Source organism: Gordionus sp. m RMFG-2023, chromosome 2 (genome assembly GCF_954871325.1).
Source record: "Gordionus sp. m RMFG-2023 chromosome 2, tfGorSpeb1-WG-v2, whole genome shotgun sequence".
Classification (NCBI taxonomy): domain Eukaryota; kingdom Metazoa; phylum Nematomorpha; class Gordioida; order Chordodea; family Parachordodidae; genus Gordionus; species Gordionus sp. m RMFG-2023.
The window spans coordinates 55,583,749-55,605,849 of record NC_088776.1 but is presented as its reverse complement, the minus strand read 5'-3'; the positions used below and the strand labels follow the sequence as shown (position 1 = coordinate 55,605,849).

General features: G+C 26.2%; 2 protein-coding genes and 1 long non-coding RNA gene across 3 annotated transcripts; 2 read left to right on the top strand and 1 right to left on the bottom strand.

Moving 5' to 3' along the window:
- Positions 1-1,088: 1,088 nt before the first annotated feature.
- On the top strand, positions 1,089-6,861 carry LOC135923567 (cytochrome b-c1 complex subunit Rieske, mitochondrial-like). Its single transcript, XM_065458384.1, has 5 exons — positions 1,089-1,394; positions 1,483-1,626; positions 1,711-1,824; positions 3,875-4,063; positions 6,072-6,861. The coding sequence occupies exons 1-5, from the start codon at positions 1,175-1,177 to the stop codon at positions 6,236-6,238; spliced, it is 834 nt and encodes a 277-aa protein (XP_065314456.1). The 5' UTR covers positions 1,089-1,174; the 3' UTR covers positions 6,239-6,861.
- A 427-nt stretch (positions 6,862-7,288) lies between these two features.
- On the bottom strand, positions 7,289-15,454 carry LOC135925072 (uncharacterized). Its single transcript, XR_010571516.1, has 3 exons — positions 15,365-15,454; positions 7,697-7,828; positions 7,289-7,649 (listed from the first exon to the last, which is right to left on the bottom strand). It is a non-coding gene; the product is annotated as an uncharacterized LOC135925072 (long non-coding RNA).
- Positions 15,455-16,014: 560 nt separating this feature from the next.
- On the top strand, positions 16,015-21,092 carry LOC135923334 (uncharacterized). Its single transcript, XM_065458022.1, has 7 exons — positions 16,015-16,372; positions 16,692-16,884; positions 17,085-17,194; positions 17,639-17,716; positions 18,504-18,673; positions 20,009-20,169; positions 20,863-21,092. The coding sequence occupies exons 1-7, from the start codon at positions 16,033-16,035 to the stop codon at positions 20,939-20,941; spliced, it is 1,131 nt and encodes a 376-aa protein (XP_065314094.1). The 5' UTR covers positions 16,015-16,032; the 3' UTR covers positions 20,942-21,092.
- Positions 21,093-22,101: the final 1,009 nt, after the last annotated feature.

Genomic DNA, 22,101 nt, shown 5'->3' with positions numbered 1-22,101 from the left:
TAATGCAATTAATTGATCACGTATATTCAAATTCATATCTATGGGCTAGTTCCTTATTTTCTAAATAATTCATTACTAATTCTGTTGGTCTACGACTTAATCTAATAATATCGATGATTGATGCCAAGTCAATTCTTTCAACTTTAAAAAGTTGTTTTGCAATTTTATATAAATCTGCCCATAATAACTTTTATTTGGAAATAGTAATATTTTATATCTGTTTTTATATTTAATCAATTTTTTCAAAGTTGCATCTGTTTGAGTAATATTCTTTACATTCAAATATATTTAATATAATACAAATATCTTAAGAAGTTTCCTCTTTACGAAATTCGTTAAATGTAATTTTTGAAATTCCCATAATTTCTAATTTTTTTTTAAAACAAAAAGAATATATAATTCTATTTAATAACCTGACCGAAACCACGTTTTTTTTATTTCGGCGACAATTTTATATCTTTAAGAAACTTCATAATATATATGGTCAATCTTTATTTTCGATTCTTGTATATATTTATTTATATTATTCCATAATTATTAATTTAAATACTATAAGTATTCAATTTACTGACCTTTTATATAATATTAAATATAAATAAGCTATATTATTTTATGACAAATATATTATTTATTATTGACTTTTAAAATATATGAAATAACATTCTGCTCTATATGATATTAATTTTTTACCCTAATTAATTTCCATTCCGCCAGTTTATATCTTTTTCATGTTAGAGCGGTTTTAAGTTTACTTTACATCCCCTAAGTGGCACGGCCCCAACCATTGACTACAGTATATATTAACTTAATTATAATAGATAATGAATACCCTACACCAATCTTACGGCCATCCGTGTAATTTTATTAACAATTGATTCCAGGGTCATGGCGTCTCAGAATTATATATTTTTTATAAGATTTGCTTATATTCATAACTATTTAATTATTTACTCCTAAAAGTGATACCTTTTTCATAAACCTATAGAAAGGTAAATTATCTAAACAAAAGTATTATTTATTACAAGTGATAAAATTTATTTTAGGAGATAGAGATACGTCAATCATTAATAATGAAATATTTCTATCAAATGACTTAATTTTTTTTTCTCTATTTTTTTCAACATTCAGTTGGTCTAATTATAATATTTATAATAATTAGATAATATAGCTCCTAATGTATTCATTCTTTGCAAAGTCTCAGGAAAATCTATTACCTAATATGGCTCGCAAATTTATTTTAAATCCAAGCAATGTTGATAATGCTATAACTAAACCTTTAGCTTTCCCTAAATCAAAAACTGTAAAATATCCACAACCAAAAAAAATATTACTAGCATCAACTATGGCTAAAAAAGTTATCCCTGGTGAATATAAATCTTGCAATCCTTTTTTTGGTATATATTATGTTTTTATTCATATTTTACATAATGTTATTACTGTTTGCACTTTTAATATTCAATTATGTATGTATAATAACTCAAGCATCTGCCCAGATTAGATTAGCTCACACAGATATAAATTTCCCTAATTTTGATGATTATAGAAGGGTTGATACTTTAGATCCTGAATCTAGTGCAAAAGATACACATGATTCGCGTAAATTATTTTCATATCTCTTTACTGCAGGTAATTTATATTTGATAGAATATTTATAGTTTAAAACTTACTTTTATTATAATATGCTGAGAAATAATTATTTTATATATATAGGTGCTGGTATGGCAGGAGCTTATTCTGCTAAAAATGTTGCTACTAAACTTATTTATACAATGAGCCCTTCTGCTGATGTCTTAGCCCAAGCACAAATAGAAGTTGATTTATCAAGTAATTTTAGAATAAAGCAGGAAATTTGAGTTTAAATATATAAAATGAGCAAATAAAGCATAGATATAATTATTTAATAATAGTATTATTAAAGAAACTAGTTAAATTGTGAATGTAACAACAAAATTAACTATTTTTAAAATATTTTAAATATTAATACATAATATTCATTATCTTTATATTATGATTTCCCATATTCAAAATTGAAAGCTAACACCTTTTTAACACCAACTTTGTAAGTAGTTTATAATTTCCCTTTAAATACTTCTATAGGCTATGATTTAAAAAACCCTAGGCTAGACTGGGTTTGAAAATGAAAAGAAAAAGGATCAAGTCAGATCCTAAAAATATGACAACTATGGGTATTTTATATAAATTATTAGTTTGGTAATATTCATATTTGTGTGAATAATAAAACTATTTGATTTGATTCAAAAATTTAATTTTTTAAAAAATAACATCAAAAATGGAAAATTAGAGCAATTTACACTGCTCAAAAGAGTAAAATCTTTACATTTAATGTTACTCCTTAAAAATAGGAATGTCTACTGTGAAAATAAAATTGCATAACTTGTTTTCTTTTATTTCATCAATCAATATATATATTTTAGAGATTTGGCCAGTCCACCCCTGGATCCCTATTAGAATTTGGTGATTGTGAAAATAATAAACAGAAGTAACAGCATTAAAAAAATCATCTTTAAATTGAATAAAATATTGGATACTATCGATCAGTTATAAATATAATAATGATGCTGTTGAACAGATATGCAAATAAATTTAAACTTATATATTTAATTGAATTAAATTTGCATTCTATATACAAGGAGCAAATGTTTTTTTTGTATAAGTTTCACTTCTGCACTCAGCTACCTAATTTAATAATCTTAGAATCCAGTACCCAGAAAAGATAATTGGATCTGATACATATCTATATATGTACTGCCACTTTCTTTTTTAACAATTTTTTATAATAATTTTTAATGGCAATTGTTTTACAAAGTTAATCCCATAAACAATATTATTTATCTCTCATCATTACTTTTTTTTGTGCTAACACCCGTTCAATAAGTGCTGAGGGTGGTCGGTAGGGGTATTATATTTTATAAACTTGGTTTTAATACTTGGAATTTAAGCCTTCCATTCTAATCTAACGTTTAAGCATTAAACAATAAAATAAAATAATTAAAATATAAAGGGTTTCTTTAATTCATAAATTTTTTTTAAAAAAAATAGTAACGCCATTACCTCACTTACTAAAATTAACGCGTCTAGTAACGACGTACTTTTGTAACGCGTAACGATACAGTACTAAAAAAATGAATTCTTTGAAAATTTTTTAAAATAAATTAATAGGTCGAATATGTAAAAACTATCATTTAATGAATTTTTTTCTTCTTTTGATGATTTTGGAATTTGTAAAATACGATTCGAATAATTCGCGTTAACACTTCACGGTTAGCGCGAATTCGCGGCGAAGAATAACAAAACAGATGTGCCGATATTAAATATCGGATCGACACCGATATTTAGCCTTTTCAAAAAATATCGAGATCCTATCCGATATTTTTTTTTATTTTATTAAAAATTTTATAACAAATTAATGAAAAGAACTAAAATACAATTTATTTGTTGTAATGTTTAATAATAAAATAGTTACAAATTTTGCACTATTTTTTTTAAATATTATCTTGCAACAAGAAAAGTATTTTAAAATATCTAACGAGTCTCAGCAAGTGTTGTTAAACGGCTTGATTTAGCCAATTTTTTAAAAACGTTTAGCTCAAAAATTTTGGCCAAAAGTAAATTACTCAAGCTTATTAATTTTGTTCACAGATGTCGGAGAAATTTGGACTTTTATTAGCGAAATTGTTAAAATCTTGATTTGGCTTTATTTATTTTTTTAAATACTCCAGTCTCATTGTTTATATTATAAGCCCTCCTGCCCAATGATTAAATTATTTTAAAATCGCCCATCTCAGACCTCTAATGTAAATAATTTATATATAATGTAATAAATTGATGAATCTTAATATTATATCCTAAAAAGCTATCCCAGAAGGTAAAACCGTGATTCTTAAATGGAGAGGTAAACCGCTGTTCATAAAGCATAGAAGTGTTGCCGATATAACCAAAGAGGAATCGACAGATTTTAGCAGTTTAAGAGATCCCGAACCTGACTCTGCCAGAGTGCAAAAACCGGAATGGCTTATTTTGATAGGCATTTGTACTCATTTAGGTTTTATAATTAATTCAACATTCATTACATTATAATATATTGTTTCTGTAAAAGATGTAAATTTATTTCATAAGGGTTTAGCTAGTCCCGAGACGTCATTTGACCCCTGTTTTCTTTCTGCAGAATTATATTCTAGCATGATTAGAGTTTTTAACCTTGTGAATTTCAGGCTTTCACCATAAATTTTTGTTTACTATTTTATTCTTATGAAAAAAAAAATCCTTAGGCTATGATTTTTTTTGAGCAGTAAATTAATCAAAATAGGCAGTATTTTTATTGTCAACAAATTAATCTTTTGGGCAGTAAATTAACAAATAAATGGGAATTTTTTTATCAAGAAAATTAATCATTTGGGCAATATTTATAAAATATTGAGCTGTAAAACCAAAAACTTTCAGTATTTATTTAATCAAGTTGTTTAGTATTTATTACTACAAATACATTTTTTATATGAAAATTAACATATAAATATATAAAAATTACTAAATTAACAAATAAATATATTAGAAATGAGATCCATAAAGGAAATTCCCGTTTTTGTTAAATATTGTGACATTGAGTAAATCTAAATGAAAATAATTTTATAAATGCTATATGTTTTAAATAAGATTGAGCAATTGCAGATTCCTTTGCCCTAATCATCTAATTTTTTTTAAAACTGCCTATTTAATTTAAATACTGCTCAAATCAATTAAAAAAACTTTAGATTAATTATTGACTTACCATTAAATTTTAATATCTACCAAATGTTTTTTTATACTGCCCTATTGTGATTAATTTAATTGTACATGTCATTTAAAAAAAACTGCCCAAATAAATTGTCGTCTATGTGAAATGATAGAAATTTAAGTTTAGTTCATATAGGCTCAATGCAAAATTGTCTGAAATTCATGGCGTTGGTATTCTATACAAACTGGAATGCGATTATGTTCCAACCTAGGTAAATTGCCGTTACAACAGCTGATATTTTAAAATTTATAATCTATTGACCTATCATATTTTACAAGTTATTAATTAAAACTTTAATTTTATTTTTTAAAAAAACCCATCTTTAATATATCTTAACCCTAACCCATATCTCTTTAATCCTACTCTTTACTTCAGATACTTGTTTAATTTGAAATACATTTAATCCAATTTTTAAAAAATCTCCTTCAGTTGTTGAACATTTCTTGGGTTGTGCTCTTATCGTGGATTGCGCTTCCGATAAAATCAAGCGTTTCAAAATTTTTTTAAAAAAACGCGAGCTTTAAAAATGACTTAAGTTTTACACATATGCCATATAATAAAACAGATTTGTATACATTTTGTCGACTCAGTATTATAATGTTATATATCTACTTTTTTTGCAAAATGCTTTTTTTTTTGGATAAATAAATTCTTCAGTACTATTTTATATATACAGAATGAGAAAAAAATAACAGTATGGCAGAATGTTTATTAATTAATTATTATTATTAAAAAAATATACATAAAAATGGATTTCGATTGATTTTAGATATAACCTTTTTTTTAAATTTTATAACATTTTATTTTTGTTAAAGACGCCATTTCATACCGTATAGGAAAATTTTATAAATTGGCCGATAACCGATATTTTAAAATGGGTGAAATATCCGCCCAATCCGATCCGATAAAAAATAGTTATATCCCTATATATTTATATAGCCACAATAAAAATGTAAAAATATAATTGAGAATTTACACGATGATCACAAATTTAAAAATGCAAGAAATATATTTATTTTCCTAAAAGCTCACCTGAACAAATTTTTAAAAAAAATGAATATAGATCATTATAATATCATTTCTTTATAATTTATTTATCTACTCTAAAAAAGAAATGGAAGGAAAATTAGGGAAGACAAGGTGGGGATAATTATTTGAACTCCTTTTTTCTTTTGATTTTTTTCTTCTCATTTATCTTATAATATTCCTCATTTATTTATCAGTTAATATTTTCTATATGTATTTATAATTTTAAACAAAAATTTTAACACTAATCAAGGTTGCATCCCTATAGCTAATGCTGGTGATTACCCTGGTGGATTCTATTGTCCTTGTCATGGCTCGCACTATGATGGGTCCGGTCGCATAAGAAAAGGACCCGCTCCTCTCAACTTGGAAGTGCCTCCTTATGCTTTCACCACTGACACTTCAATTGTTGTTGGTTGATAAGGGAAAGGGAAATAATTAAATAAAAATTTGTTATTGTACTACAGACTTGTAAAACAAAATTTAACCATAAATTTTATCCCTTTCCTTCCCTTGTTTCATTTATTTTTTATATTTAACAATTCGCATCAAAGTTAGATTAACGGCTTAGTAAATAATTCGTGAATTTAAAGCAAAAATATGTTATTTTTTTAAAAATATCCCTTACTAAGAACCATGGCTATCCATACATTTCTTGAAATTTAATTTGTGTTAACCAGTGATTTTTGTCTTTATGAGGATTAGGTCATTGGATTGAATATTCTAAACTTGTTTTAATTTCAAAACTATTTTGGTAAGATCCATCTCAATCGCTAAATGATACTCTAGTTTTTGTTTCTATTTTTTAAAAATTTTTTTAGCATCTTTTTCTCATACAGCATTGATCGGATTCACCAATGCGCTTGAGGTCCGATTTGGCGGCACTAAAGATTTTTTAGTTAATTATAAATATCATCTGGTTTTAAATGATTTATATTAATATTATTTATTTATTTAATATTTGATTTATTTTTTGCAAAACTGTTTTTATTATATTATGGCATGTGTGTGAAATTTAGATAATTAATAAAATCTAATTATTATTTTTTTTATTAGTTAATCTATAATATAAACTTATTTTTAAACAATCAGGACGTGTTCCAGATCACCATTTTGTTCTTAATTCTCCATTTTATTCAGGATAGATGCCTGCACAATTTTTTTTAGATGGTAAATTCTTATATAAGGTAATAATATTTATTTGACTGGTAAAAGAAAAAGTTCCATTTATTTTTGGATTTTAAATATTAATTTAAGTTAATTATTTTTGAACATTATTATATTCATTATTTGAAACACTTGTATTTGTATAATGTTACCTTATAAATAATATAATGCGAATTGAGGATTTAGTATCAAACAAAATTTCCAATTCATTTATTTTTCATTAAAACTCAAAAAATACAGGCAATATTTATATATAATTTTAATCAAAGGAAAAACATTTTTTCTTTCCTTTAATATTAATTAATTAAGAAAATAAAATAAATGAAATCTACATTATTACTAATAGTGAAATTTATCTATAAATAAGAAAGCACAATACGCCCACCCTTAAAAGGCCAAGCGCCATTACATTCAAAAAATAATAAATATCACATAATATAAATCAGTTACTCATATGATTTTAAAAAAAATAAGTTCATTCATTCTGTGGGATTGATTGTCTGCCTGATTGTGTCCTAGCTCCTCATTGATCATCCTAGTAAGCAATGTCACTTAATAATTCATACCGATTATTTCTTAGCATCTTGTTAAACATGTTTCAAGATCATATATATAAGTATTGTTTGAGTTGAATTTCATCGCCCATGTATAAGTATAATTTTGACTTATTTTTTATGGATTTAAAGGAATTACTTAAAAAAATTTTAATACTTGTTTTTGACACGTAGAATCTGTGAACCCTCCATTTTTAAATAGTGTGCAGGTACGAGAGTAAAGGGTCTGAGTGCGGGTTCACATCCCTGACGGTGATATAGTTGTAATCATTACATATATGTGCTACTTCTGCAAATTATAAATATATGATGTTTACGAATTGCTGCATAGAGTCGATAATGTTAGAAAATGTTTAATAACAAAAATATTGTAAAAAAAAATTGAAAGGGTGTCACGGTAGTAAAAAAAATCGACTTACAAAAAATATTTATCAAAGTATTTCTTTGTGCTAAAAGTTTCTAACTAATATTTGCATTTAAATACTTTATTAAAAATATTTTGTAGCTTTTTATTATTTAAAATGTATTTTTTTTATTTGAAAATTTGCCCTACCCTGCTTGTATAAGGTATATAAATATAATTAAATCAGAATGTGATCAATTCCTTTATAGATTATTAGAATTTAACTTTATTCTGGCACTGCAACGAGAGCAATTTTGCGTTCCATTAGCAAAGATTTATTTTGTAATTTAGTCAATGACACATAATACTATCAAAAAGGACAAATCATTTGTTTAAAAATAAGCTGGTGAGACGCTTTCCCATTATATATTAAATAATAATTTTATTTATTTATAAAGATTCTTATATCGGAAACAAAATGGCATGCTACCGTTTATTCAGCGATGTTTTATAAATTAGGTTGTTACATAGTGTTGAACGTTAATAATTTTTTATGTGTTTTATTAATATTAGTTAATGTTATAAATTTATCCTTATATAAAATTATTTTTGATACATTCTAATGCCTGTGACATTGGCGATTCAGTGCGTACTTCACACTGATAGTTTTGGGTATGGATCCAGCATAGATCATATTTTTGGAAAGCCAATTAGGTGGTTCCGTCATTGGGAGGGGGGGGGGGGTCATAATATAATAGATCGGTCTCCACCATGCAGCGTCTACATGAGCGGGAGGGGTAGGAACAGTTTGCATCCTATTTTTTTAAGAGGGTAGGGGGTAAACTGCTTTAATTGGGGTAGGATAAATTTTTTGGGGGGTTATCTATTAAATTTTGAGATGAAATAAGACAAAATTTATTGCTGTAAAAATTAATACTTTTATTATAGTATTATTATAATACAATTCATCGACCAAATCTATATATTGTAAACTACAAATAAACTATCCTTTTAAATGTAATTTAAAAGGTTTAGATATTTCAACAAGCTCATATGACATAATAATTAATTCATTGTAAATAATATAGGTTTTATTTGAATTTATTATCTAAAAAATAAATTCTTTATATTCACAAAATATCGATAGTTGGTAGTAGAGATAGATTAATTTAAGTTATTCTTTATAAATTCTTTTAAAAGAGTATCAATAAATAAATAGGTGAAAATAATAATAAAAAGACACCGCCGCCGAAGGCGGCGTAAATTTTTAGGGGGGTAGACAAAGGTTTTTGAAGGGGGTTTGCATCCAGTGAAAATCCTGCCATGTAAACGCTGCCACCATGCGATTCAGTTAATATACATTAAAATAAAATGGGCATTAATGCACTTTATTAAATTTTTATCGTCATTTAGCAAGTGGACTAACGTCGCTCAAAAATTATTTTAACGAAATAATACATCAGTTTAGAACTTACACAATTCCCATATATACTTCTAAATAATATGTGTATATATTCGAAAAAACTCACGAAGTTTTATTTTGCAAATTAATAAAGGACTGCTCGATCAATCGCGCAGATCCCCGAATCACAATATATTATTGAAGCTTATGGCATGCATAGATAACAATATTATCATACGGTATTATATAAAACTAAATATATAATCTACATTTCAACATTACTTGATTGTCATTTGATTAAATAAATGCGTAATTACATAATTTTATGCCCATTTATATATTTAAATAATGAAACGCTTTATAATGGATATATGTATTTTATTGTTTTATATTATATCTTAATTGTTTATGAAATTTGAAGGTTCAAATTATTCTGTTGATAAAGTTATATTTTTCTTGTATTACATACATATACTATATTGTCTTGTCTCTTTCTATTGTTTTTCACTGTTCAATTAATTTGCCGGAAAATGATATACAACTAAACCACTTTCTAAACAATTACCAAAATATTTTTAATTGCAAAAGACCCATTTATTTCTAAATATATGTCAACAAAACCCCATGATCAACTCTGATTTACTCTATATCACCTCCCTAAGGATGGAACCACCTGATTGAGTTTAGAAAATATATGATCATTGCTGAATTTGAACCCAGAATTATTGTTACATATGAACTAAACCGCTGGTTAGACTCAGAAACATCAAACTACTGTATATATAAGAATAAAATTATAAAAAAATATATAATCAAAACGTAAAATCTATACATCTTTAATCTAATTTACCCTCTACAAATTTAAGTCGGAAGAAATTTTAAACATTCATACATACCTTAAATATGAAAAATGCTTCTTTTTTGCCCAAATTGTCATAATATGCTATTTATTGAGGAAGATTCTTCTTCTTCAAGTGATTTTAGATTTTCATGTCACACATGTCCATATATTTTACCATTAACTGGACAAACTATTATAAGCAAACGAAGATATCCAAAATTAAAAAATTTAGATGATGTCTTAGGTGGATCTCAAGCATGGGAAAATGTAGATTCAATTGATTCGGTAACTTGCCCTAAGTGTGAATTGAAAGGTGCTTATTTTATGCAAATACAAACTAGATCTGCTGATGAGCCAATGACCACTTTTTATAAATGTAAAAATGCTGAATGCAATTATCAATGGAGAGAATAGTTTTAAATATTTTGCATATATTTGAACATTTTAGTTTGTAAAAAACAATTAATATAAAGAATTTATGCAATAATATGTAAACAAATTTGAGATATCATCTGAGTGCTACCAACACTTATTTTTTTACTCACATTGATACTCATCTTTTAAATATAGTTTTAATATAATATACTTTTATAAAATAGAATTTATATCAAATTATAATATGTATGAAATGTAAAAATTCAAACTATTTAAGCAAACCCACATGTCTAAAATTTATATTATGAATGAAATGATATCAATTAATAAATTTCTTATAAAGCAAACTGTTTATTCATTATATAAGATATGTCATTTTTGATATTATTTATTAAATTATCAATTTTAGAATTACTTAATATATGAAATTTAAAATAGACATACTTTTTTTAAATAAAATATTAATTTTGCTATAGTATCAGCATTTCTATACCAAACAAAAGCATTATTGTGAAGAAAACCTTTATAATTTCTTGAACTTAAACCAAATGTTATACTGATTTGTCAAAGGAACCTGGTTTAAAACTTATATTTTATTGTAATTTAGAACTTTTTTAATAATTGATCATTTATTTATAATTGAAATTTTACCTTTCCCTAAAGTGATTTGTTAATTACATTTTTTAAATTCAATTCTACAATCTGTACAGTGGCATATTACTAAGCATTTGTTAATAGGAGTTCCAAAGTTTGGAACCAGAGTATTCTCCCCAAACCACCTTTTTGCAGGCCTCCCTATCACTTCTGTTTATAAGTTTATTAAAATCTACTAATTCATATCTATTTATGAGTATATTGATTTAAGAATATTTCATCTTATATTTATTATAGTTGCATGTCATACAAAATATAATTAATTCATTCAGAGTTGGGCAACTATGATTATATCTACATAAAACCTTTTGTAGCTTCTACTCTGTATCCTTTTGACATATTTAATAGATATATATATATATATCTTTATCTAAGATGCAAAAGAATATTTTTTTCATTTTTTTGAAGAAAAATATAGATTCCTACCTATTATCATATTTAAAAAAATAGTGCTTATATTTAGATTACAACAAAAATTAATTTAAAAATTTACAACTTACATCAAGATAAATAAATTACACCAAAACAAAATAAAAGCCTACATTTTATATATTGTTTTAGCTGAAAAGAATACCACAATTATATACAATTTATTTTATTTGTTGGATTATTAAGACCCATGATAAGGAAGATTAATGGGTACTGAAATTATGAAAATATGTTCATTTGAATCATAACAAAATTGTCGAATTCGAGGCCATGCTAGTGGGCTATTCATACTTCGGGGTGGGGGAAGAATCGATTAAGTTTGATGGTCCGGGATTTAGAAGGATAAGGAGGGGTATCCGGTTTTGCTGGTAGTTTGTTCATTGTGTTAGAATCTACTAAAACTTCACGCAGGTAATAAAGATAACAATAGTTGCACCTCGGTATCAGAGGTTTTTTTATTAATAAAAAAAAGGAGGTACCCAATTTTCTTAATTGGACAATAATTATTTATATGGCTACTAACTCCCATGTTCTATGACAGTGACAGCTCCCGCCATACTGTAGTATGCGTACGGATTTTATGCTAAATTAATATTAAAAATGACGAATTTCTCTGCATCGCAATTTGTGTGACTTTATCTTAAATTAACCTTAAAGGGGAACGGATTTCTGCACCACAGTATTATTTTACGACTTTTATCCCAAGCTACTTTGAAGAAGAAGGAATGAATTTCTCAGCACTGCAGAATAAGTGTGGCTTTCGTAACAGATTTCTCGGCATCACAGTATTAGTGCGGATTTCATCCTAAATTAATTTGTAAAAGAAGGAACCGATTTCTCCGTACCACACTATTAGTGTGGCTTTCATTTTAATTTATTTTAGGGGGCGGTATGGGGCCGATCTATGGCCACTGAGGATTTGCTTAAGATGTCAAGTAAGTTAAAGGTTTGAGTTTCCTTCTTTAATAATTACATATAACACAATTAATTAAAAAAAATTTTAAGGAAAAAATTGTTTGTCGAAAAAGTAAAAAAAAAAAAGCATAATTTCCAAAACATAATAGAAATAATAATTTTAGACGCAAAATGTTTTAAATTATTTTAGTAGATAGAGTTAAAGTATCAGCTAAAGGTCAATAAATGGCACACACTATATTTAGTTTCTACATACGAAGGCCTTTTTTGCAATATCAAACTCAAAGCCTCTTTGTAGGATTAACTATGGATTGGAAAATGTACAAGTATTGAATGCACGTGGAACCCAAAACTTGAGGAAAGAAAACGGGTAATCAGTTGAAAGATGCATGCATATCCAGGTGGAATAGCCTATATGAGAATACACCTTTATGTTTAAATATAAAACACATTAAGTTGTGTAAATTAATTTTTTTAATTATTCTATCATAATATTATAACACTATAAAAACAAAATACAATTTCATAATTGTGCTCCTAAAAATGAACCGTAATTATATTAAAAAATTTTTTATTTGAACTTTTTGATGAATATATTAAAATTCTTTAACTTTGTTGGTAAAATGCCGAATTTTCCTAAAAGTACTCTAAAATTTTATGCCCAATAGCAATTGCATTAGACAAATTACAAGTGCAAAATAGTTCTTTTATTTGTAGTTAAGAGGGATTTGGATTAACTTGAAAATTCAAGTTTCCAATATTGCCAAGTTGTCCAAGATGCCATAGGAAAAAGATTTTATAAAGTTTTTCAATCACTATGAATATAATGAGGAATCATGGGCATCATTATCATGTCTAGGCCTATTTAATGACGAATCGAACAATAAGTTATTCCATTAATAGCAAATTATTCAATTCGTTCAAAAGAATCGAATGCGAATACATTCCTTTTTGAACAGGATCAATCTATCACGTATATATACTTTAAAAACTTTGAGTCAGATGCTTAAAAATAATATGAGAAGCTCTAAATTTAGTACCAGTACATAATCAAACTACAATGCCGTCATATTTAACATCTAATGATTAATAAAAAAAGATTATTATTTTTTAATTTAGTAAAACAAATATTTCTGAAATTTAATACAAATACTGTTGAGCTAGGGGGAACTGAATTAAATGGAATACAATAAAAACATTTAATTATTATCCTTCAAATATATTTTCCTAAATTGAAAGGTTATCTAGTTTTGTACAATCTTTATTGCTTCAAACAATAAAAAAGGAAGAAAGGATTCAAATTCACAAAGTTTATTCTTTCAAAAACATACATAGGACATAGGAGTAAAAAATTGAGATATTAGCAGGCGAAAAGCTTATTTGTTACTGGATACTAACATAAAACTAGGAGTGCCAGTGGGGCTTTAATATGGCAAGCCATGTTTTTAAATAGTTTCGAAAATTAAAAAAATTTGGCTATAATCTGTTGTGTCTTTTTTCCAGCTTTCTCGCTTACTTTCTTCACTTTTTCTCTATTAATTTTTGGAATCACGGTTAGATATTTCAAAGCAGAATGACCAGGATAGAAGTAGTAACCCGAACAAAAAAGACTGAACAAGAATATCCAATGATAAAAAAGAAATTGGCAAAAATACCCCAATTTCAAAAAAAAAAAACTTAAAAAGTTAAACATTTTTAAAAATACTCCTTTTTAAGTATTTAAACAAATTTATAAAATAAGGCGGTATCCTTTTTCCATATTCGAATTTCTGATATAATATCTGAATCATTAAATTTATGAGGTGAGAAACGTTATTACACAATTGAGAAAGTTTTTTTCAAAAATGTTTGCTTACATTTAATTAGATATAGTAAGCAAAGCAACCCATTATCTTCAGATCATGCTTGAAATTTTTCTTTCAATTAAATCCCATTAATTTACAAGTGATCTGTTTTCTTATGGTTACTATTGTTGAGCTTAATATAGTACATTTTGTAATAACTATAAATTTATATAAGAAATTTGATGCCTTTGCATCGTCAATCTAATGGTAATTGCTATGTGAAAATCAAATGGCCTATTCAATTCTTACTGGATCAATATTTTAGGTAATTTACAAATAATTTTCGAAATATTTGGGTAAAATGTAGATGTTTTATAAATATCGTTTATTTTGTTATCAACATCAATTCTATCTCTTAATTATAATATTATACTTAAACCCTACTTATTATATACGCTTGTTAGTATAGTTGGGTAATGGCTAATATGGTCGGTTAATTCAGCAATGGCTAATAATGTTTGTTAATTCAGCCAATCTAAAGAGAAGAGAAGAGAGGCGTGTTCAGGAAAAAATTCGTTAACATTAAGGCGATTCAATATATTTTAATTTCTTTCAAATTTGAGCAACTATATTTTTGAAAAGAACCCCGCGGCCAAAGCGATAGTTTTCGTAAAAACTAGGTTTACCCGATATTTTAGCGGGATAAAAATTAGCTTAAACGGCTAAAAATATAGTAATTATCCAACCTGACATAGAAGTTTATGAATTTAATTGAAACAATAACTTTAAATTAAGTATCAAAGATTTATCCCCAACAAATTTATAATTGAAAAATTTCTGCCTTCGCCAAATTGAAAGTTTTTAAAACATTTCTGAATTTTATAAAAACTCTTATAAAGCATTTGCCAAACTTAAACCGCTAAAAGTCATGTATAAGTAATAGTTCAATCTGGCTTGTAGTAGTGGAAGGATGGTGACTTCTCATAAGATTGGATGGAGATCGATCCGCCAGTATTGATTGAACTTTTAATTTTTTATGACATAAACTAATAATTGAAGAAAATAGTGCCAATTAAACTTACGTTAGAGGTCTAGAAAGCATAGATTTTTTATAATTTATATTATCTTAAATTTATAAAATTCTTGCATGGTTTAAAAAAAAATGATTTATAATATCTTAAATAAATTTAAGATAAGAAATTAATGTAACAATAGACTTATTTTTATAGCAAAATAATTGTTTAAATGGAATTGTTTTATGGCGTTGAACAGAGTAAATTTAAAAATACCGTGTGAATCATCATTTAACTATTTTAATCCTTGATTGGAAAAATATATATATAGAATGAAATAATCATGATATATTAGTCCATTATATTTACATCAATTTCCAGGCATATAAATTTGTAATAATAGGGTAATATATCATAAAATTCCATTCATATCTTCGAGCGATCAAAAAAAAATAATGATTCAGTTTCCATCCTAAATTCCAAGTATTCATCGCTATCAATTCAATTTATTTGATATGATTTAAGTGATATTCAAAAAATTGAAATAAAAAAGCAATATAAATAAATTAAATTTATTAGCAATTTAAATTTTTAGCAAAAGGTAAAAGAAAAAATATGGCAAAAATATCATCAAAGGTTATATAATAAATCAACTCTTTATTTGATATAAACTTGAATAAAAAAAACTATTCCATATAAATAAGGGAGTTTTAAAATAATATTTCTTAAAATATAAAATGTTCAAAATTTCGTCAAAATTTGTCTTCCATTTCTTGTTATTAATTGGTTTAGGCTGTCATTTAGGCCTAATATTATCATCAACAGCGGGGAAAGATATGGATACTGAAGAATATGAAGGTGTGAATATATCAACCTATTTTAACCGCACTGAAAGTAAAACATTTAACAAGACCATTATAATTGAGACTGAAGATGGCGATTCTAATGACAGCGATACTACTGTAACGCTCCACGAGATAGTAACTCCCTCTTACCGAGAAACAACTTTGAAGCATTTAATATTTACTCATCGAAATGCTAAAACTCCTGAAAGACATATTAAAAAGACTATTGAGAGTGAGTGAATACAAATTATATATTTTTTAAAATTTATCTTATTTGTTTAAGCTTCCCTTCCTTATATTTGTTTAATATTTAATGTCATATACTCATAAATTGAATATGATTAAGAATCTAACGCTTATAAACAAAATATATTACAAAATTATCTTTTAGCATTATAAGCCTGCAAAAACAAAATTTAATAATAAAAATAATATAGAAAATTATGAGACTAAAATATTCAAATTATCCATCGAGTCCAATAATTTCTTCTTTATTACTATGATCTCTTTCTACGATTAAAGGAAACATTAATTTTTTTTATCCAATAAAGGAACTAGGTTTAAATATCCTCACGCGACCAACAAATTTCCTTATCAGGATAGGAAAGAAAAACAAGTAGAACCGCTATCCCAGTATATGCCAAGCACGCTCTTTGCAGAATTTGAATCCATGAGAATGCCCTATGTTGGTGCCTTTTTCAAGTTCTTAGCAGAACAGTACGAAGATATTCACGATTATCCCAAGTTTATAATATATTTGTATTGCCGTTTAAATTTAAAATATACTAAGGTATACACTATAATACTATTTTATTATTTCTTTTTAAAAATAATTTTTTAATTGCATCGTAAAGATTTTATAGAAATTTTGGGTTAAAAATTTTTTGCTATTATCGCAATGAAAGATATATTAATATTTTCAATTATCCCTTTTTTTTCGCTAGAGACATGTGTGGAAGCCGCTTCTGTAACCGTTGGAAAGTTATTTGCAAAAATAAATTTTACGAAGTCAGAAAATATGAAAATATCACAGCGGTTGAAAGTTCATCAACTGGTAAAATATTTTTATTTTATAAAATACAAACTTGATATCATTACCGATCTCTCGTTCGACAATTAAAATATTTTGATAAATATTATAGTCCCACCTAACTAAAAATAAAAATTCTCTTCAATTAAAATGAATACTTTTATCTCAGTTTATATTTTTTAAACATCAAACATTCATTCACTTCGCTTCTCAAATTTATTTTAATTTTCTATTTGTAATTAAATCATTGGTTAATGAAAATATTTGCAAGGTTGGGCCTCGGACAATGATGAAGGGATTAGTTGAACCATAATTTTAGAATATGAAATCAAGCCAGGAAATGTAATTTTTTTTAAAAACAAAGTTGGGACTGGCACTGTAAAAAAAAAGTAACCTGGGACATAAGTTTCTAATAAATTTTTTTGTAGTTATATATTTATTCAAACAAATTTTATTTATTTAACAAAGGAATAGAATATACTCAAAGTGGATTGAACAAAGCTTTCGAGAGAATTTTCCGTTATCTCAATGGAGAAAATGATAAAAGTAAATAACTAACTTCATGTTTGTATTTTTTTAAAAATAATATTTATTTCGATAGGCTTGAGTTGAATAATATATTTTTTTTTGTATAATACCGGTATTAGGATAAACTCCTATAGTCATTTAATAATTTACCCTCTTTTATTTTGCACAAAACTAGAATATTATATTTATTATATGGAAAATTTATCAATCTTTTTTCTTAATTTGTAATGCGAGATCGGTTGACTTATTTTTTAAAAGTGCATTATTTTAAATATACATTACCCCCCCCCCCCCTCCCCTTAACCTAAATCATCTCTATGGAGTTCTAACCATAATTTCGTTGAAGGATTGGTTTCAGGAAAAAAAATTATAATAAAATTTCACTTACCTCATACTTTATAAGGTCAAGAGTCCGTTTTTATATACCTCTTCCAAATTACCCCATTAACTCTTATGCGATAAGTGGTAGAGGCCTGAAAATGGCTAAATTTTTAGATTCGGTCCGACCTGGTGATATTACCCTTTTCCCGGCCCGGCTGAATTGATACCCAGTCCATTTCCAATTTTCAAGATTACCCGATTCGGCTCAGTTTTTTAAATACAAGGCTTTAACCCCAAATATATGTAATTGAAGACCAAAATAAACAATTATCTATAATATTGGATAATGTTTAATTTAAAAATGTTACACTTTGGAAGACTGTCAAGGTAACAACTAATAAGAATACCTTTATAAAAAAAATTGTCCAGAACTCAATGATATGCCCCCAACTTTATGAATTTCTTAATTTCATACCTTCCATAGATATAATCATCAATATGTCAACTCCGATATTTATTTTGCCGCTTGTCGCTACAATCCGTGATCCTAAACAACAAATTTTCCAACTTTTAAATAACAAGGAAGGTCCATCGATCTCTATGGATATACCACCTCAATATGGACCTAACCCTCCTAAACCTACTAATACCATGGTTTTCATAAAATTAACTTGAGTAAAACGTGTATAATTTGGGCTCTTGATAATTCTGGGAAATCCTTAGTGTGTCGAATTTTGGGTCCTAATCAAAATCCTATAAATTACCAAGTAGTCAGTGGTGTTAGAGAGGTGGAAGGATGACATGGTCAAAAATATTTCGTAAACTTGTTAAATTAAGATTTCACGGAAAATGTCCTTTAATAAGGTGACAATTATTAATATCCCTTACTCATAGGATATAATTGAATTTTTATGTTAATATAAGTAGTTGCATAATGCATTCCAAGCTTGGCAATTTTTTTGGGACTTAGTATATTATTAATCTCAATATATAATGCAAGATAGCAATAATAATAAAAAAATTTTAATCTTGAAAGATATAATTTTTCTGTTTGCATTAAAATAACAAAAATATTTATTTATAAAAATACATATTTTTTTTTAAAAAAGATTTTGGTAATTTTTGGGTAGAATTTTTATCAAAAATCTATCATTTTCAAAAAAAAAAATAATTCAAATATTTTTTCAAACTCTATTCCTTTTTTATTTCAGAATTAAAATATAAAGCCCTCTAAATTGAAAGGAAAAACAGAACGGGTTAGATCTCGTGACGCCTCTGAATGATTGTTGACAAAACCATGATAGAACACAAACAGTCATAACCCGCGGGAGGGGGGTGAATGGTTCCAACCGGACCGAATATTTAAAATTTTAATATATGCAAATATTATCCCAATAATAATATTTGATATTCCCTGAATTATTAATCGAATATTTCAAATAAAAAACTTCAATTAAAGAATATTTCTATTATTTCAAATTATAGAGTCCTGAAAAATAAAATAACATTGTCCCGAGCCCGGACCTACCCTCGAGTTTATTTGTATGTTCTTGCCCTGCAAAAATTTTGTCTGGCCCCATATTTTTTTTTGTTAATTTAATAAAATATATATATATAAGTTAAACAATCACTTAAATGCGTCGTCTTCTTAAAACACATGTTTTTATTCAACCTTCAAGGGAAGAATTTGCTTATTCTAAATGAATTTAATCATCATAAAACACCAAATTTATATTCGATAACACGTTCATATTTGTGTTTTTTTTATTATATTATTATTATGATAACCTCATACATATTATACCCTAAAATTATCTTGTTTGGATTATTAAATATTTTGTATAATCAAAATACTGACACACTTTAATTATTCTTTCTCAGGCTAAAAACGCGATATCAAATAGTCCTAATTTTCTATAAAACAGAGTTTTTTTAGGTTTATAAAGTTCAAGGAATTTAATTAACATTCTATATTTTGAACTAAACTAGGTTAGAATAGTTAAATATGTAACTCCAGTGGCTTACGTAAGAATGTTCGGTGGATACGCCCTCCCTACTACTTTCATTTCCAAGGCGAACGAATTGCTCAAAATTTTGGAATTAAACAAGCAAAAGATCACACACACACCTGTTCACACTATCTACAACTTGTAAAATTGATAATTAATTAGCTAATATTTTATTTCAAATATCAAATATTATTTTAACCGATATTTTAATTTGTTATTTATCCGGTTTGTTTTTTTTAATCAGGGTGTAATAAAAAACGACCCGCAAAGTAACTTTCTTAACCATAACTGAACTAACCTAATTCGAACAGGATTAAAGTGGGTTTATAAAATTAAATATATTTTTATAACCTGAATTGAAGCAAATCGGTATGAATGAGTGGTTTACTTCACAGTCTTCCTTTCTTTCTTTCCTTCTTCTCTATTTCTTCAGAATTTTCATTAATACATCAGTAACTATTTTTTAAACCTAAAATATCTTTATTAGTATATCGGAGGGGGAGGGTCTTTGAAACTCATATATGCAAAACAAATAAAAATCGATATAAATTCCTCAACCGAAACAGACAGATATAGATTATTTCCCAAAATAATTAGGAATTTAAATGAATCGCTGTACTCAACATTTTGACACCCAGATTAGAACCGGTATCGTGTAAGGTCAAATTTATATGAGTAGGTCAACTTTTATGATAAGTTATCAATTTTACAGAAATGGCGCTATTCAGCGCCACGGACTATTTTTTGTGATACGAATGACTTTTTATCTATATTAATTACGTATTGCATTTACTTATTATAAAATTTATTAATTTTGTTTATACATTTTAAAAGCCCCAACCAATTTACCAATAGAGTTAACGAGGTGTTTCTTGAAATAGACAATTTCGATCCAAATGGGAAATATTGTTGAAATAAATATTGATAATATTATAATTATAATTATTATTAATATTTATAATTGATTTATTTTATCTTTATTTATTAGAATAATCGAAAATATTTGTAGTTTTATTTTTTAAAATTAGAAATTGATAATAAAAATAAAAGTTTTAATGTTTTTATTTGTAGATTTTGCAATAAATGAGAGCATCTCATTATTGATATATTGATTTCATTTTTAAATTCGATCAAAATTATCTTAAAATATATTTTAAAAAAAAGAAGACATTGGTTGAGTTTTTCTTGCTTTTATAATGGTGAATATTTTAGAATTTCCCTTGGAATTATAATATTTTAACAAAAATACACATTACAATTTACAAAATAACAAATCTTATTTTATATTTTTGGTAACTTTTTTGCTTTTTTAACACAAGTTACTCGGCTAAGAACATATTAAAGTGTACTAGTGCTTGTGGAAGGAAATGATTATAAATTAACGCAATAAAATATATTTTTACATGTATGGGTAATATAAAGTAAATTAGTCGATACCTCCTTTCCTATAGCAAATATTATATTTTAAATTTAGATGAGTATTTTGAGATTTTGAAACATTTACTATATATTTCTTCGCAATGGGTAAAAATTTTATTTGGCATTTATTTGCCTATAGAATAAATTTTACCATATATTTAGTTATTCACGGTAAAAGTTTATATCGATAATAAATTTTGCAGTATATATTCAATAAGTGTTTATTATATTATATTCATCTGCTCCAACGTGTAAATTTATAGTTTTCATTTTAATTTCACAAAGTATTTTTATTTGCTTCATGCAATAAATTCAGCAGATAATGATTATTTTTTCCAAGGCATATTCAATAGTATTTATTTTTCCTTGGTATTCCATCCCCAATATTTTCCTATGGTTCACACTATTTATTTGAACAGCATATATGCTGTTTTCATCTGCCCATTTTAATTTTCAGTATATTCATATTTTTTTTCCAATGATATTGGTCTAAATGTTTGAAGCAGTAAAAGCAATATGCTGACTCTCGTTCAATGGCCTCCGATAAGTGTTTGAGGAGAAGGTATTTTTTATCTTCACAATATATATTTATTTCATGCGCTGTAATTTATCCCGTAGAGTCAGGTCAGACTTAATCATAGGACAACCAAAATT

Coding starts and splice junctions, on each gene's coding strand:
- LOC135923567 (XM_065458384.1), top strand. CDS start 1,175: ATGTATTCATTCTTTGCAAAGTCTCAGGAAAATCTATTACCTAATATG. Junction 1,627..1,710: donor TTCATATCTCTTTACTGCAG/GTAATTTATATT, acceptor TTATATATATAG/GTGCTGGTATGGCAGGAGCT. Junction 4,064..6,071: donor AGGCATTTGTACTCATTTAG/GTTTTATAATTA, acceptor ACACTAATCAAG/GTTGCATCCCTATAGCTAAT.
- LOC135923334 (XM_065458022.1), top strand. CDS start 16,033: ATGTTCAAAATTTCGTCAAAATTTGTCTTCCATTTCTTGTTATTAATT. Junction 16,885..17,084: donor GATATTCACGATTATCCCAA/GTTTATAATATA, acceptor TTTTTTCGCTAG/AGACATGTGTGGAAGCCGCT. Junction 18,674..20,008: donor CTAAACCTACTAATACCATG/GTTTTCATAAAA, acceptor GAACTAAACTAG/GTTAGAATAGTTAAATATGT.